The sequence below is a fragment of the Somniosus microcephalus genome, chromosome 4 (genome assembly GCF_052327205.1).
Source record: "Somniosus microcephalus isolate GS21.2 chromosome 4, FLI_Smic_1.0, whole genome shotgun sequence".
NCBI lineage: Eukaryota > Metazoa > Chordata > Chondrichthyes > Squaliformes > Somniosidae > Somniosus > Somniosus microcephalus.
This window is the reverse complement of record NC_140990.1, coordinates 256,282,817-256,299,922: the sequence shown is the minus strand read 5'-3', so window position 1 is coordinate 256,299,922 and position 17,106 is coordinate 256,282,817. Positions and strand designations below refer to the sequence as shown.

At 45.9% G+C, this 17,106-nt stretch overlaps 1 protein-coding gene across 7 annotated transcripts in view; it reads left to right on the top strand.

The window, feature by feature from the left end:
• Positions 1-17,106, top strand: part of kalrna (kalirin RhoGEF kinase a) — a 1,017,450-nt gene that overhangs the window by 725,476 nt on the left and 274,868 nt on the right. For all 7 annotated transcript variants that reach the window (XM_085986273.1, XM_085986275.1, XM_085986274.1 and 4 more), the window contains exon 34: positions 858-1,104. In XM_085986273.1, the coding sequence (XP_085842399.1) occupies positions 858-1,104 (247 nt within the window). The remainder of the gene's footprint in view (positions 1-857; positions 1,105-17,106) is intronic.

The window sequence follows — 17,106 nt, the reverse complement described above, 5'->3', positions numbered from 1 at the left end:
AAGCCTTCTGGATTGTAATCCTGAAAATCTAAAGGGATTTTTACAGTAAGCATATAGTTTCAGCACAGCAGTGCTCAAACAGAAACTTGTTACCTCCTTTGTTTGTTTGATGCAACTCTTAAGTAAATCTTATCAGATCAATACAGCTCATGTTACCATATCTTTACAATGCTGTTGGAGGTTGCCAGCTGTATATCTGCGAATGTTATCAGCAGTGGGAGAACCACCTATCTGATCAACAGCATTCTTTTAATAAAGAAACTACTTACTGTATAAACAGCTTGAAATTGACCTGTCCTTGTGAGACCTGTCCTTGTGAGAGCTCAAGTGAAGAAATGCTAACAATTTGGATTGAGGCAATTAATTGCAGACGCCTTGTGTACTGATGCCAGCATACAATCTCAAATCGTTTTAGATACAGTATATGAAAGGTGGAATGTAAATCCTGCAAAATGTATGACTGACAGGATCAGGATATTTTTAGAGTGGGAAATGGCTGCTGGCTCTGATTAATAGGGAACCCCGACAGTCTAATTTCAGGAATAGAATGATTTAATCTATGCAGTTGTTGTAACTCATGCTTTCCATTTATGTTGCCAGTTTTGTTTGGTCAACTGTATTTGGGGAGAGGTTCGTGTATCCTCTAAACATGGTATTTTAACATTCTTTCACACAAAGGGAAACGTTATTTACATTTCATAAGAAAAGTACTGAGAAAGAACTAAATAGATGCAATGGAAAACCTACAATCTTTCTTCCTTTTTGCCAAACTTTTAAAACTGAATGATGTTATTCTAATTCAAATGCTTAGTACTACAGAAATATCTCAAAACACTTTTTATTTCTTCCCCCAACAGCTTTCTGGAGGTTGTGAATTGACAGTGGTGCTACAAGACTTCATAGCAAGCAATAGCAGTGAACTCAGCATCCAAATAGGACAGACTGTTGAACTATTGGAGAGACCCAGTGAAAGGCCTGGTTGGTGCTTAGTACGTACAACAGATAGAAGCCCTCCAGTGGAAGGTTTGGTTCCCAGCAGTACTCTCTGCATATCGCACTCCCGCAGCAGTGTGGAAATGGAATGTTTCTTCCCATCTGGAAAAGGTAAGTGTAGCTTTTTAAATGCTTTCTTTACCATGGGACCTGGAATAATGTCAGGTTTGCAACCAGTTTGAGATCACATGAAGGATTTTGTTTTATATTACTGCAATAAAGTCATCCTCTTTCTTTAAAATAAGGTTCAATGAAGACGTCTCCTGTTATACTGCCCTAAAAGATCATGTTTCTGTAGAAACAGCTTGAAATTGACCTGTTCTTGTCAGAGCTCAAACTTCCACAAGTGGAGAAATGCTAACAATTTGGCTTGAGGCAATTAATTGCAGACGCCTTGTGTACTGATGCCAGCATACAATCTCAAGTGGTTTTACATACAGTATATGGCAACTGCTGTAAAGTAAAATGTGTATATATATCATTGGTGCCAATGGGTGGGACAATCCACCTGATGAAAACTGTGAGATGGTATGATAGGTGAGATGCCCAAGTGTTTGTAGGCATTTAAGGGGCAGCTCGCCATTGAGGGGGGTGAGATTTCAAGCAGGCTCAACATATATAAAGAGAGCTTGCATTCTAGAAATTCTGGTTGAACAAGTGAGGGCATGCAGGAAGTACTAGAGTACTGAGGCAAGCACTGCTGCAGGCCTGGAAGGAGGTAGTCGAGTATGTCAACACAGTCAGCCTCACCCCAAGACATGAGTGCATTGCAGAAAGTAGTTCAATGACCTGACGCATACAGATTTTTAAAAATATTTGTTCCTGGGATGTGGGTGTCACTGGCAAGGCCAGCATTTATTGCCCATCCCTAATTGCCCTTGAGATGGTGGTGGTGAGCCGCCTTCTTGAACCGCTGCTGTCCGTGTGGTGAAAGTACTCCCACAATGCTGTTAGGGAGGGATTTCCAGGATTTTGACCCAGCGACAATGAAGGATCGGCGATATATTTTCAAGTCAGGATGGTGTGTGACTTGGAGGGGAACTTGGAGGTGGTGGTGTTCCCATGCGCCTGCTGCCCTTGTCCTTCTAGGTGGAAGAGGTCGCGAGTTTGGGAGGTGCTGCCGAAGAAGCCTTGGCGAGTTGCTGCAGTGTATCTTGTAGATGGTGCACACTGCAGCCACGGTACGCCGGTGGTGGAGGGAGTGAGTGTTTAAGGTAGTGGATGGGGTGCCAATCAAGTGGGCTGCTTTGTCCTGAATGGTGTCGAGCTTCTTGAATGTTGTTGGAGCTGCACTCATCCAGGCAATTTTTGCACTATCTCCTTCTCTGCATCACAGCTCGCCACGGCCCTTCCTTTCTTCCTCCCCACACTACACCATGAACTCCCATCCCCTCACCACCTGCTTCCCCTCTAATTAGCAATGGGCGCTAAGCTACCCTCCTCTAGTTTCAACTGTGCTATCAGCAGCTGCTTATGTCATCACAGGAGGCACAAGCAGCAGATTGTCATCACCTGGATGCACAGGGAAATCTATGCACTTTTCTTGTTTGCCGGCAAATGTCACTATGCTGACACTTTCTGCTCTGACACCTCCCCATCCTGCACGCTGCTTGCTACACTCATCATGGACACATCAGCATCTGTGTGAAGTCTATTATTACCTTTTACACTTTGTGGAAAACAGTGATCTCCGAGAAGCCAACAGCCCACTCACGTTGGCTTCTGCTGTCCAGGGGGAAATAAGGCATTTTCACCTGCCAAATACAACAATGGACAACAGATTGGCTATTATACGCCATGTCACTTGCTACAGCCTGGAAGGGCCAGAGGCAAAAAAGTTTAGGGCCGTCGTAATTTTGACGGCCACTGGCAAGGCATGCCCTCCTTGTATGTTGGACTTAAGGTCAGACTGGAGCAGGTGATGCAGCGCACTGCAGCCATTGCAATAACTGCTCCTCTGAGAAGTTGAGGTATGTGACTGTGTGTATACTCTCTGTGCAGGGTACGGTCACCTTCTTGCTTCCCCGTAAGATTCCTGCTGCCTCCTCAACAGGTTATGGCTCCCCATGTTGTTGATGCTGTTGCTTCTTCTCTGCCTCCTCCCACATTGCCGCCCATCAGAAGGAAAAAAGAGATGATGACGAATGACCCATGGCTTAGCCAAAGAGCTGGGTTTTAAGGAGGTTTTAAAGGAGGAGAGAGGGGTTTTGGGAGGAAATTCCAGAAAGTTAGACCCAAATGGTTGAATGCTCAAACACTACTGCTGGGGTGAAGGCAAATGGGCAGGACAAGAGGCTGGAGTCAGAGAAACAGGGAGATTTGGGAGTAAGATGCTGCTGGAGGAGACTGCAGAAATGGGCGGTGGGGGTGGCGATGGTGCAAGCCCATGGAGAGATTTAAAGATTAAGGATTTTAAAGTTGAAGCTTTGGAGGTTGGGTGGGGAGGCTATATAGGTCAGTGAGGACTGGGGTGGTGGGGATGGGAAGAGAAGCCATTTCTCGAGTTCCTCTGGATACATTTGAATTTGGAATCACATGCAAGGACAGTCCCACCGAGCTGGATAGTGAAGGAGAGATGTTGGAGGAGGATGGGCATGGTCAGCCATGTTTAATGCTGCAGCAAGGACGAGAAAAGATAGAACACCACAGGTATCGTTCATGACTTTGTTTAAGGTTATTTTGGTCTATGAGAATGGTAGAAGCTGGACTGGAGGAATTTAAACAGGGAGTTAAAGTTTAACGTCACCACATAATAAGTGCCTCATTTGCAAGCACCTATCCAAAAATAGACAGGTGTTTCCACCAGAATAAAAGCAGAAAGTAGGGCAGTGCTAAAGTGGTGGCCTACTGGCAGAACAGAATTCTCTTCTATTTTCCACTCCTGGTAGCCCAGTTTATGTTGGTACAACAGGCTAGCAGAAGTGGAAAATTCAGGCTTAAAATCTCATACAATCCAAAACCTGCCCCCTATGTGCATATCGTTCGTGCTATAAAATGTTGTAGAATTAAAAATTACCCCTTAACTGTGATATATTTCTTCTATCTACGCTGAACAGCGGTTGTACCACTCTGTCAGACCGTTCCATTCAGTCTAAAATTAATAGTGCGATTTGTTTACTAGTAATATAATACGCTGAAGCAATAAGACACATGAAGATACTAAGTATAATCTTAAACATATATAAGCTGTTGCAAAACAAGAAAGCATCTGAAATCCTTGTAGTTCTTTTCAGTAGCTTTTGACTGAATCTCTGATGGCACTTCATAGACTTGCACAGACTTCAGTACATTCAGGATTTTAAGTGAATATTTTAGTTCAGGATGGGCCTGGTCCCTTTCTCTCTCCTCTCTTTTCCCCCCACCCCAGCCCAAGAAAATCCTTCAAGCATTATGATGGAAGTGTTGCTTCCCCAGTTGTACCTCTTAAATGGAAAATGTTAGCTGGTGAATAAAATTACACTTGGTTTTCCAGGTTAATACTCCACTTTTATTAGTCATCCACTGGAGGGCATTGTTGACTTTCAAGGGATACCATCTTTGTGGGGAAAATATTTGGTTACTTTTTGTCATTGTATTGAAACACATTGAGCCTGTTTTCATGTAGATCACAGAATGAGCATGTTTGCCTGATCACAATAGTGGGAGGCCGAGCCATTTTCATGGCCAGACCTCATCTACATCATGACAGCAAGTTGCGAGTGCGGAAGCTGCGTTCACAGGCAGCTCATCGGCTGGAAGGGTCGGGAAATGTGCTCTGTGAAGCTGAGCCAAAATGTCACGGTTAAAGGAGAGGAGAGGCAGTCGGGCAAGTAGCGAGAGCAGCAGCAGGCAGAAGATTTTTAGGGGGGGACAGAAGCATTCATGCTCCTCCTGGTTTTTAAAAAAAAAACAGACTTGCATGTTTCTCAAGCAGCCTCCAGTGGTCCCTTTAAAGTCCCACAAAAATGGCATCAGTTTCCTACAACCAGCATGGAACCCGATTTAAATACTGAAAGAAGGTTGTTTCAGGCTGCAATGCTGGCCGCCCATTTCAAGGCCCACTCGAATGTTGAGTTCGGTGGGCCTTCGACGGTCAATGAGTGGGGGATTTCTTTTACATTTTCATCTGCCTACCTCAATTTTCAGCATAAATAGGGCGGTAGGCAGACACAAATCATCCCCTTTATGTAACTTCTGAATTACATTCTGATCTTACTTGAAACAAAAAAAGTTTGCCACTTAAAATTTGATCAACTATTTCAACCTATGCTGTGCTGAATGCGGCGTCTGTAATCATGCAGTAAATGTGAAAAACAATATGAACATTCCAAATCTCCACTATGATGTATGGTATTTATTTCTAATGTGTCACTGATGGAAGGGATTAAATGAAACTCTGTCACTGTGAGTTACTGCCGAGGTGAGAGGGTTAATATGTCTTCGGAAGGTTGGAGGAAAGCACAGATTAGTATTTGCCTTTTTACAAATGACACTATCCTTTCAAGAGTTTTTAGACAGCTATTTTCAGGATTCCAATGTTTCTGATGAGGAAATGAAAGCAGTTAATTTTGTAAAATGAATGCAATTAAGGGGCACAGGAACTTCAAGAATATTTTCCTTTTCTTTTTGTCACAAGCTGTTTACACACAAATAATTGTTCCTCCCATCACATTCAACAAAAGGCCTTTGTTCACTCGTGTTTGTCAGTGAGCCAAAGATAATAAAACCACTGAAGTATTGCTACTGTGTCTTCTTCTTCTTAGGCAGTCCCTCGGAACCGAGAATGACTTGCTTCCACAATAAAAATGAGTTCTCAGGTGGCTGATGAGTCCAATGCGGGACCTACAGTCTCTGTTACAGGTGGGGCAGTCGGTGGTTGAAGGGACAGGTGGGTGGGGTGCTTGGGTTGACGTGCGCTCCTTGCGCTGCTTGCGCTTGGCCTCCGCTTGCTCCCGGCGAAGAGACTCAATGGCCCCGATTTTCGGCTTGTGTGGGAAATGGTCGGGTTTCCCTGAATGTGGGGTTTCTGACACACATAAAAAAGTGTCAGCCAGCTCCATGCAATTTTCCCTCAAGTGGCCAATTAATTGCATGTGGGAAGCCTTGCTAATTGTCCAATTAGAGTCAGAAATCCCCACAGTATAATGTCATCATTCGTGGTGCTTTCAAGGTCCATAACAAGCACTGCATCCTCTGAAGGCTTCCAAACAAACCATACAGGATGGCAGAGGAGCCTGCAGCAGCTGTGGCCAGTGCCAGACCCCGAGCTGCCTTCAAATTCGACGAGGCTTCACTGCAGGCATTATTGGATGGGGTTAGGGCCCACAGGGAGGTCCTCTTCCCTAGGTCAGGGAGGAAGAGGCCTCCCACTGAGACCAATGCTGCATGGATGCAGGTGTTAGCAGATGCCAACTCGCTGGGAGTCACCAGAAGAACCTTGGCATTACATCTCTAACTCCTTCCTTAACTCCTGCACAGTACCATCCAGAGCCCCCGTCCTCACTGTGGAAGAGGAAGAGGCTGTGCAGCCAGACTCCTCAGAAGAAGCTCCAACATCTGAGGGCGCAGCGTCAGCAGAAGTAAGCGCACCCAGCACCAGCACAGACACTCACACCTCGGGGGACCTTCGGGACATAGAATAGTGTTGTCACCTGGTGTTTCACAGCTCACAAGTGAGCCTCAGCAGATTCTGGAGACAGAGACAGCAGTGGAGAGTCCTCGTTGGAGGGCGCAGGACTCTGCCAGCTCAGCTCAGCTGTGCTGCATGTCGACCCTCTGCCTCTGGGTCCATCCGCAAGAGAAGAGGTGATGGATCTCCATGCACAGATGCAGGAGTCTCTGGCAGGTTTTGTCTCCAGGGTCGCTACGAGTGTGGAGCGAATGGAGCAATCCATAGCGACCATGAGCAGAGCCTTTGTGGAGTCATTGGCGCATGAATGCATCACCATGGAAAGGTTGGCAACCTCCATGGAGGAGATAACTCGCCAGGGTACGGAAAACATGGTGAGTGCTCATAAGAGAATGACATCTCTTGAGGAGCGTTGGCCATCTGTTGAACAGAGAACCCAGACCTTCATGGAAGTCCTTTTGAGTAGGACTGCCAGTGTAGATACGGGTCCCCATGGCCCCCTAAAGCGCAGCAAGGTGCTCTCAAGCCACTTCCAAGCGCTGGCCCCTTCTGGCCTGTGCAGCTTCAGGTGAGTGAGCAGCAGCCTGGTGCTCCTGGTGCTCATCCTGCTGTTCCTGGTTCTGCTGCTGCCGCCTCTGCTGCTGGAGATCCTCTAATGGCAAGAAGGGAAGGAAAAAAAGGCGTCCCATGCTTCTCGTAGATGCCGCCGCTGAGGAAGCACTGAGTGAGGGTGGCGAGAGGGGCTTCCCAGGAGATCGCATTGGAGAAGTGTGGGAGGCTGCAACCTTCCACAGCTGTGCCTAAGCCTTGACAAAGTAGCCCCAAACCTGCAACAACAAGGCCCTTCAACATACAAGTGCTGTCCCTTTAAATCGCAGCTTCTCCGATTGACCTGCAGCTGACAGCAAGCAAGCCGGCAAGCTTCACGCCAGGTCTCAGCAGCGGGGTTCCCCGCAGGCGGGTTTGATGTGGGGAAATCCCCAAAGTTGCAACGGCCCCGGAAAATCTACCTCAACAAGCTGATAATTGCTTATTAGTGCTCCGATGACCAGTCCTGCCAGCGGCGGCCGGGACTGAAGCGGGTCGCAGGGAAATGGCGGTCCGAAAGTCGGACGGGGCGGGGAATCAGGCGGGGGGGGGTCCCGGCCCACTTTTTCACCGATTTTCAGCCCCCGGCCGCATGAAAAGCCGCCCAACGGCGGCCAGAAAATTGACCTCAATGTGTTCGGCACCTTCCCGGATGCTTCTCCTCCACTTTGTGCGGTCTCGGGCCAGGGATTCCCAGGTGTCGATGGGGATGCTACACTTTTTCAAGGAGGCTTTGAGGGTGTCCTTGAGGTGTTTCCTCTGCCCACTTGGGGCTCTCTTGCCGTGCTGGAGCTCCGAGTAGAGCGCTTGTTTTGGGAGTCTCGTATCGGGCATGCGGACAATGTGACCCGCCCATCGGAGCTGATCGAGCGTGGTCAAAGCTTCAATGCTGGGGATGTTGGCCTGAGCAAGAACACCGACGTTGGTGCGCCTATCCTGCCAATGGATTTGCAGGATCTTGCGGAGGCAGTGCTGGTGGTACCTCTCCAGTGCTTTGAGGTGCCTGCTGTACATGGTCCATGTCTCTGAGGCATACAGCAGGACGGGTAACACTGCTGCTCTGTAGACCATGAGCTTAGTGCCGGGTTTGAGGTACTGGTCTTCAAACACTCTCTTCCTCAGAAGACTGAAGGCTGCACTGGCACACTGAAGGCGGTGCTGGACTCGGAGGTCGAACTCCAAACCATCGTCAACACCTTCACCGAAGTGTACGAGAGCATGGGCCTTACACTAAACATCCGTAAGACAAAGGTCCTCTACCAACCTGCCACCGCCACACAGTACGGCCCCCCGATTATCAAAATCCACGACAAGGCCTTGGACAACGTGGACCACTTTCCATACCTTGGGAGCCTACTGTCAACAACTGTGTGGCGAATGAACTGTGAAAAGACAACTGATTCTACCTCAATTCCTGTTCTCGGTGGGGGGAGGTTCAAACACTGTAGGGAACATTCCAAGAAATAAAGTAGTCAAGAAGCACTTGAGCCAATTCCAGTTTGCATCGCTTAATGGCATGCATTCGGTTGAGAGCTGTACAAGTCTTTTAAAGAAAGCCTTAAAATGACCACCAAGCTTTTTTTTGAAACCCGCAATTTGTGATATTGCCAGGAGTAAGAATCACACGAATCCCCCTGATTTCAACTCATGTGGCCTTAGATAATGGACTGTGACAAATCCTTTAGGATTGGTGAAATCACTAAATACCACGTCAAAAGTGAAACCTGCCCCGAAATATTGCAAGATAAAAATGTGTTTTCAGGAATTGCTGCTATCTCTGATCGTCATACTTCCTTTTTCAGTAGTGGCAGTGGGTGATCTGGTCCACAGAGTTCTCGACAGCTACTGAGTACTAGTTTGTTGTTTACAACAGAAGGTAGGGCTTCTAAGTGGGTGATAGACGGGTGAAATAGGCTGGGTGCAAATGAATCCAGAACATTGATTGATTGAAAAAAAGGCACATTTCTGTGGGGTAAGAAGGAACCTTCTGACTTTTTCATTGCCCTATGACTGAGCACTCCAGTGCAAGGCTATAAGTGCTAGAAATATGTTTCCGTCGAAGATAATGGGCCAGAAATTCTGGTCGGAGGCTTCCCGCAGGCGCAAGCCCCCGACCTGCACTTGCCTAGCGCGCCAGCCGTTGTGCTGTGGGCCCGCGTGGGATTCCGATCCTGGGCCTCCTCCAGCTGCCGGCGCGCAGTGCTTGCGTATCCCAGGGGCGCAGTTAGTTCGAAACATCCCCTGGGATCACGTGGGCCACGGAGAGCCAATCATAGCAGGGAATCTCTATTCATAGATTTGACAGGGCGACCTGTCAAATCTATGAATAGAGATCAGCCCCAAAACCTAACTAAAACTTCAAATAATTTTTTTTTTAAATCACATTTTTAAAATAACTATAAATTACATAAAATAACTATTTTGAACAATATAAATTTTTGGAAAAATGAATTACAGTTTTTAACGGGGCTAAAAATAAACTTACCTTTCTTTTAAAGTATTTAAAAATAATAAACCTGTGGGAAAAATGTTTTAATTTTACTTAATTCACCACTTACCTTGCTAAAAGCAGGCCTTGCGACTGCTTTTTAAAAGCATAGCTGCTGAAGACTGACGGAGAAACCTGTAAAAAAAAACGGAAGTTCCAGGCATACGCGCTGCTTCTCCGGCGCACGCGTTCGACCTGTCAACCCCTTCCTTCAAGGGAACGGAAGTTCCGGTTTCCCGTGCAAGTGCAGTGCATGCACGAAACCGGCACTTTCGTTGGCCCTACGCGTGAGTACCCAACGCGTACTCACCCGTGGGGACCCGAATTTCTGGCCCATTAATCTATTCTTGCAATTGAGACTTGAATTCTAGTTTGGATGCTTTACTGCACTAGGTTATATTTTGTTTTTAAAAAATTGTGTAAAAAGTAATGGTAATGTGATTGTGGACCTGGTCACTACCCTCCCCCCCCCCCCAAAAAAAACAGACAAGAGGGTAAGTTGCAGGGTGTTACTATTGGAGCTGTTGCTTTAGAGTTACAGTTAAGGTAACTTATAACTAGCTGGACATTGCATCTGGAATGGGCATGCTTTTTGTCTGAAGTGAATTAATATTGGATTCAAAAATCCCCAAAACCCTATTTTCCTTTGAAATAGAGCAGTATAACAGAGGAAAATTGGGAGGTGAGGCCTAATGCCACATCCTCGCCCTGACCTATATCCCCACCCCAGTAAGGAAGGCTGCTGGCCACCCTACATCATTTTTGGTGAGGATAATGGATCCTGTAACCCACCTGACTTCTCCCGATGGTACTGCCGACCCCAGAGACCTTCAGGAGAAGAGTGATGGTATTCCCTAGTAACTGGAGACTCACTAATGGCCCTTTTTGGAGGGAGAGAGCCCAGTAGTGGGCATGTCTCCCTCTGCTCGAACCCCAAGACTATATCTAGTTTATGCCTTGATTCAGTCTTCTAATCTTTGGGACTCTTCTGCTCCCTTTAAATTACCTCCTTTCTCCTGATTGTGCAGCGGATGTCCCGCATTTCCCTCTTCTGGTGTGAGGAGGGAAATCCAGAACCTTTATATTTAGTTTCTTAAACTAAATTTTCTTAATCAATTGAAGATAATTTATAAAGTATGCTTAATATAACATGAAGGAATGTCTTCAAGAGGTTTCACATTAGATACTCTTGTTCAAACACAATCCGTGATCATTGGAACACGAATGTGACAATTGAGAGATCTAGCTCATTTATTGTCATAGAATTTTATATCATAAATATATATATATAATAAACACCTTAGAGAAATACATTGTTTTCACTACGTTGATGTGTTTATTGCAAACAGAATCCACAGTTAACCCTGCCTGGAATTGAAATCTAGTAACCTGGGTGTTCCTCACTGCTGCTGTTCCTCCTGGAGCCAGTAAATGCACTGCTCCAGCAGCAACAGTACATGTTTGTGGTGCTGTCACGATATCACAACACCACATGTTGGCAGGTTGCCCAGTGCACCTAGCATTTCCTGGTGTATGCCCATCAGCCTTCTTTGGCAGCCTGGGCCCTCAATGTCTGGCATCTGCATCCTCTGCAGCAGAGCTAGTAGGTGATCTCGCCATCCGGCGAGCTGGCACCTGTGGCATCCTATCTCCCGGCCCTAGCTCCTGCATAGTCGTGGCTGTTGATTCACCACATGAAGACCCCTGCTCTAGCCTAGCCGCTAAAGTATGTGTGGTGCCAATCTCTAAACTGATACTTGCAAGGGTCAGATCGAGTGAAGCATCTTCAGAAAGGCTGGCCGACTCTTCTTGAAGTGGCAGAGGTATCTCCACATTTTCTGCACCTGAAGCGAAAAAGAGGGACAAGGGTTTGCTTTTCGTGAGGTGAGAGCAGAGGAAGAAGTGGCTGGTGAAAGCAGCGGCAGTTTGTCATCCAGAGTGTGTAGGAAGAGATAGAAGTAAGAAGGGCAAAAGAGGATAAGGTGTGAAGAAACCTTACGCGATGTCACAACCTCCTGTTCAGGTTGTACGTGACCTTCTCCGGCAAGAAAGCAGGGAGTGTGTGTTAATGACATACTTGTGAGGTGCTGTCATGGTAGAATAGTTTGTATGTGGTGTGCAAGATGTGTGGTGTGGGGAAGTGAGGATTTGCAATAGTGGTGCGTGTAGGCAGTGCATAGTGTGTGAGAATGAGGAGAAGGAGATGGAATGAAGTATGGTGCAGTGATTGTAGGAGAGTGAAGGGAAGCGGGCCAACAACCACAACAACTTGTATTTATATAGTGCCAATAACGTAGTAAAATGTCCCAAGGCGCTGCACAGGAGTATTATAAGACGAAAAAATTTCACACTGAGCCACATAAGGAGAAATTAGGGCAGGTGACCAAAAGCTTGGTCAAAGAGGTAGGTATTAAGGAGCGTCTTAAAGGAGGGAAGAGAGGTAGCGAGGCAGAGAGGTTTTGGCAGGGAATTCCAGAGCTTAGGGCCCAGACAACAGAAGGCACGGCCACCAACGGTTGAGCAATTATAATCAGGGATGCTCAAGAGGGCAGCATTACAGGAGCGCAGATATCTCGGGGGGTTGTGGGCCTGAAGGGGATTACAGAGATAAGGAGGGGCGAGGCCATGGAGGGATTTGAAAACAAGGATGAGAATTTTGAAAGCAAGGCGCTGCTTAACCGGGAGCCAATGTAGGTCAGCGAGCACAGGGGTGATGTGTGAACGGGACTTGGTGCGAGTTAGGACACGGGCAGCCGAGTTTTGGATTACCTCAAGTTTACGTAGGGTAGAATGTGGGAGGCCAGCCAGGAGTGTGTTGGATTAGTCAAGTCTAGAGGTAACAAAGTCATGGATGAGGGTTTCAGCAGTGGATGAGCTGAGGCAAGGGCAGAGACGGGTGATGTTACGGAGGTGGAAATAGGCGGTCTTAGTTATGCTGCAGATATGTGTACGGAAGCTCATTTCTGCATCAAATATGACACGAAGGTTGCGAATAGTGAGGTTCAGCCTCAGACAGATGTTAGGGAGAGGGATGGAGTCAGTGGCTAGGGAATGGAGTTTGTGGCAAGGACCGAAAACAATGACTTCAGTCTTCCCAATATTTAATTGGAGAAAATTTCTGCTCATCCAGAACTGTATGTCAGACAAGCAGTCTGACAGTTTAGAGACTGTGGAGGGGTCGAGAAAAGAGGTAGTGAGTAGTTTGGTGGGAATAGGGTCGAGGGAGAAGAGGTGGATCTCATGGACAAGATAAGCGCAGAGAGGTCATAAGGGGAGATCGGAAGAAATTGGAGAAAGATGTGAGTTCAGGGTTAGGGCAAGGGGGAACCTTAGAGGAAGTTTGGCCCGGTGGGCTAGGGGAAGGAAGGGAAGTGGCAGAGGCAGCTGAATGGATGGTCTCAAACTTAGAGACAAAGAAGTTCATGAGCTTCTCACACTTGTTATTGGGGGTGAGGGTGGAGGAGACAGGGGAGAGGGGTTTAATAAGACGGTTAGCAGTAGAGAATAGGAGCCGGGTTTATCCTTTGCATTCCAGTGAACAATTTTGGCAGACGAGAGCAGGGCCCGATAGTGCTTTGTGGTCCAGCCAGATCTGGCGGTGAATGACTAAACCAGTTGTCCGCCATATCCGTTCGAGTCTGCGTCCCTTGGACTTAAGGGAGCGAAGATGAGAGCCGTACCAGGGGGAATGGCCAGGGTGAGAGAGAGTAATTGTTTTAGTAGGGACTAGGGCATCAAAGGTCAGGGGTTTATTGGGAGTAGTGAGGCTGCAGGTGTGAGGAGAGTAGTTGATATGAGAGGTAAGATTCGGGGGAACAAGATCTCCCTTCTCCTGTCCACTGCCTTGACTAGGGCATCCAACGTTGCATCAGAGCACCTGGCTACATTCTCTGGACTTCTTGCAGCCATTACTCCACTTGTGAAGATTCCCTGCTGTCTGCAGCTAGAGTGCACCTCCCCTTGAAGAGGTGCAAACTAACTTTTAAGTGGCACCAATCAAATCCGATTTGCCACCTCCTCCCCAAACAGCCAATGAAAGCACAGGTAGCGCTGGTTGCATGCCTGAGTCATGATATATAGCTGCGAGTACCAATTTCACGTGGTCGCTGCGGCCTGCTGCAGTGCACAGCCCACTTGCCCCTTGAGGGCGCAGTTGAATTTCTAGGCCCTTGAGTTCCATTCCCCCTTGGCAAATTGTGAAATTAAATCCAATAAATCTGGTAATCTATGGGTTAGCACCAGATAAAATGACCATGAAAGCTGCTGGATTGTTGTTTTAAAAAAAACTGACATTCATTAATGCCCTTCAGGGAAAGGACCTGCAACCCCTACCTGGTGTGGCCTAAATGTGGCTCCAATCCCACACTCCATGATTGACTCTTAATGCCCTCAGTTCCACTAGGAATAGGCAGTAAATAAAGCCTTACCAATGTCACCTAGATCCCAATCAAGCACTACAGAAACATGTTCACTTTAATTTAAAACCTGTTTATTTGGTTTCTCTGATGGTTCAGCAGGTTTATCCACTGCGTAGCTGAACCACAAAAATGAGGAATGTTCCCATTTCAATCACTGGCCTGTGCCAAGCTACTTGATGTTTGTTGAGTTGGCAGGAAAGGCTCTACAATTGGTCTGCGCACCCTTGGGTTCGGGAGGGAAAAATCAGCATGGTTTCCACTCCTGATTGCAATCAAACGACCCCCGCTGGACGTTCATGTATCTGGATGTCTCAGACCTGTTTGGGACGACGTGTGCTGTGAGGTAATCAGTGAACACTTCCCATCAAGGCTCACATATGATTAATAGCCACTTGTCAAGGTAATGGAGGGTAATCGATACTTATCAAACTAAATACCCCAGTAGGAAATTGCTGCCTTTGAGATGATTTGGGGGGGTGGGAGGACAAAGTACCGACCATTAATACCTTCTATATAAAGATATGGGCTGAATAGATTATTCTTTTTGACTGGTTTATTAGTATTAAATGTGAACTGTAAGATCAGCTCTTTGTCATTTTTACATTGAAAATTAGAAATGAAAAAGCAATAGAGTTTTGTAAAACCCCATTTACTGCAGTTTTGCCATTGGTATGATGTAATGTGAAATTTGATTTGGAAGCTCTCCCACTGACACAACTGGTTAAAGGAGTAAGTAACTGCGCTGTGCTGACCTTTCATCTCGGATGGTACTTGTGATGTGCTGCTTTTTTTTCTTCCATAACACAAAATCAAGCAAAGTAGATTTGTGATGTTTGATGTCTGTTCATGACCTGTCAATTTCTTGCTGTGATTAAGACCAAGATTTCCTTTTGATCATGATTCATAAATCAATGCTGAGAGCATTAAGAAACAACAACTATTTTATGCAACATTTGAAAAAGATAAATTACACAAGGACCACATCCTATGAAAATGTCAGCTGATTTTAGTGTCAAGCTCTTCAAGTTAGCTTGTCCTACACTTCTCGATAAGCATGTTTTCTTTGGAACAAAATAAGCATGCTTATCAAAAAAGTTAATTACAGTTGACAAAACAGCGCTGACCTGCGAAATCAAAGTACCAGTGAAAAGACTGAAAAAAAATATGAAATCTGTGTATTAATCACTGTATGACAGAATTTGTTACAGCACAACTGAGCTACTATCAGTTTTCTGTGACTACCACTTTGGATACTTCTTGTAGCTTTATTTTCTATAAATATGTATTGATTTCTCCCCTCTCCCTGAATGCTCTAATTCACGGTAGTGTATTGCTCGGCAGGTGCCCTCAGGTACTTCAGCCAAGTGATTGTTCCTCTTTTATGAGCCTAACTAGCAAGTGTCTCGAAGCTGTGGGACTGTCGGGCACCACAGCTAAACCTAATCCTGTTCTTTCCTGACATCCGTGTGCATGCACGTTCCAGCAAGAGTTGCTAGATATATTATGGAGTGAAAACCGTGACCATGCTGATTGTGCACTTGGCAACCAAACCATTGGGGGATCACAGATGATTAAATTCTGCATCTTAGCCTCTGTTTATTTCCCCCTCCCAGCTGTTTTCTGAGGCTTAACTTTATGGTCTGCAACCTCAGCGTCCTGTATGATCCTGAGCAGAGTGTCAAATCCCAAATCTTCCCCATCACTAAGATTGCCTACTTCCCCCTCCACAATATCTCCCATTTCTGCCCTTATTTCAGCCCCATCACTGTTGAAACCTTCTTTCAAACCTTTTATCACATCAGGACTTGACTTCTCCAATGACCTCATGCCGACCTTCTGAGCTCCACCCTACATAAATTCCAACTGTCACTTCCTGCACCCTCACCTAACACCCATATTGTTGCTGATTTCCATTGGATCCCTGTCCCTAACATATTGAATTTAAAATCCTTATTCTCCTTTACAAACATCTCCACGGTTTCCCCACCTCTGTCATCTTCTCCAGCCATGTGTCCCAGCTGCGCTCTCCATCTTCCACCTCAATCCTCAAACCTGGAACTCTCTCATTAAGCCCCATCATGCTACGAACCTCCCTACTTTCTAAAAACCTTCTCCAAATTTATCTCTGGCAATGACTTTGTTCACTTTCTCTAATTCATCTCCTGCTACTACTTGGTGTCTGTTCACCATCTTTTCCCTTTTCCTCCTCTGTGAAGTGCCTTAAAGATGTTTACTACATTAAAGGTGCTATATGAATGTTTTTGTGACCATTGGCCAGGACAACCCATATTTTTAAACTGGATCTTCATGACTGCAATTGGGGTAAACATACCCTACTCTTGTGCATTTTATTAATGTCTCCTAGCGGCTCTGAAAGCACACTTGAAGAGGTAGGTCCGAAAGAGAAAAGGAAGTGATGAGGTGAAGTCATTTAGGGGAAGAGAACCAAAGGGCAGGGAATGATGAATTGGGGAGGGGGATTAAGTGGTAAATTGGAGTTACACTAGTGAAGGGTGCACGTGAAGACGTACAGTTGGAGGAGACTTACCCACTACTCGTCCAGGTTCAAAACGAACTTTGATGTAGTTCTGCTTGTGATTTTGTCATCTTGGACAAATGTCACTTGCTACACTCTACGTGAAGATTCCTGCTGTTTCTTACTTTGACGCAGATATAGAGGGACAAATGTGTACCTAGAATACTTTGATTTATGAATATCAGTGATGATCTGCAAAGTTACCCAGGTGTCCTACTTTTTTTAAAGGTGTAGTGCCCTACTTTTCTAAACCGTGTAGCAGTGGCCATCTGTTATTTTTTTTTCCTGACTATTATTGAGGACACTTTTTTTAGGTCACCATAACCTTGTTGCAGAATACACAAAGTACAAAACTTTCCTTCTGCTTTTGTTCTAAGCCAGGAATGGTTCTACCTTCTTGAATGTTACTTCTTCTGTTTCTAGTTCACTGGAGGATTACTGTGAATCCAAGGTCAAATAACCAGAAATAAAAGCT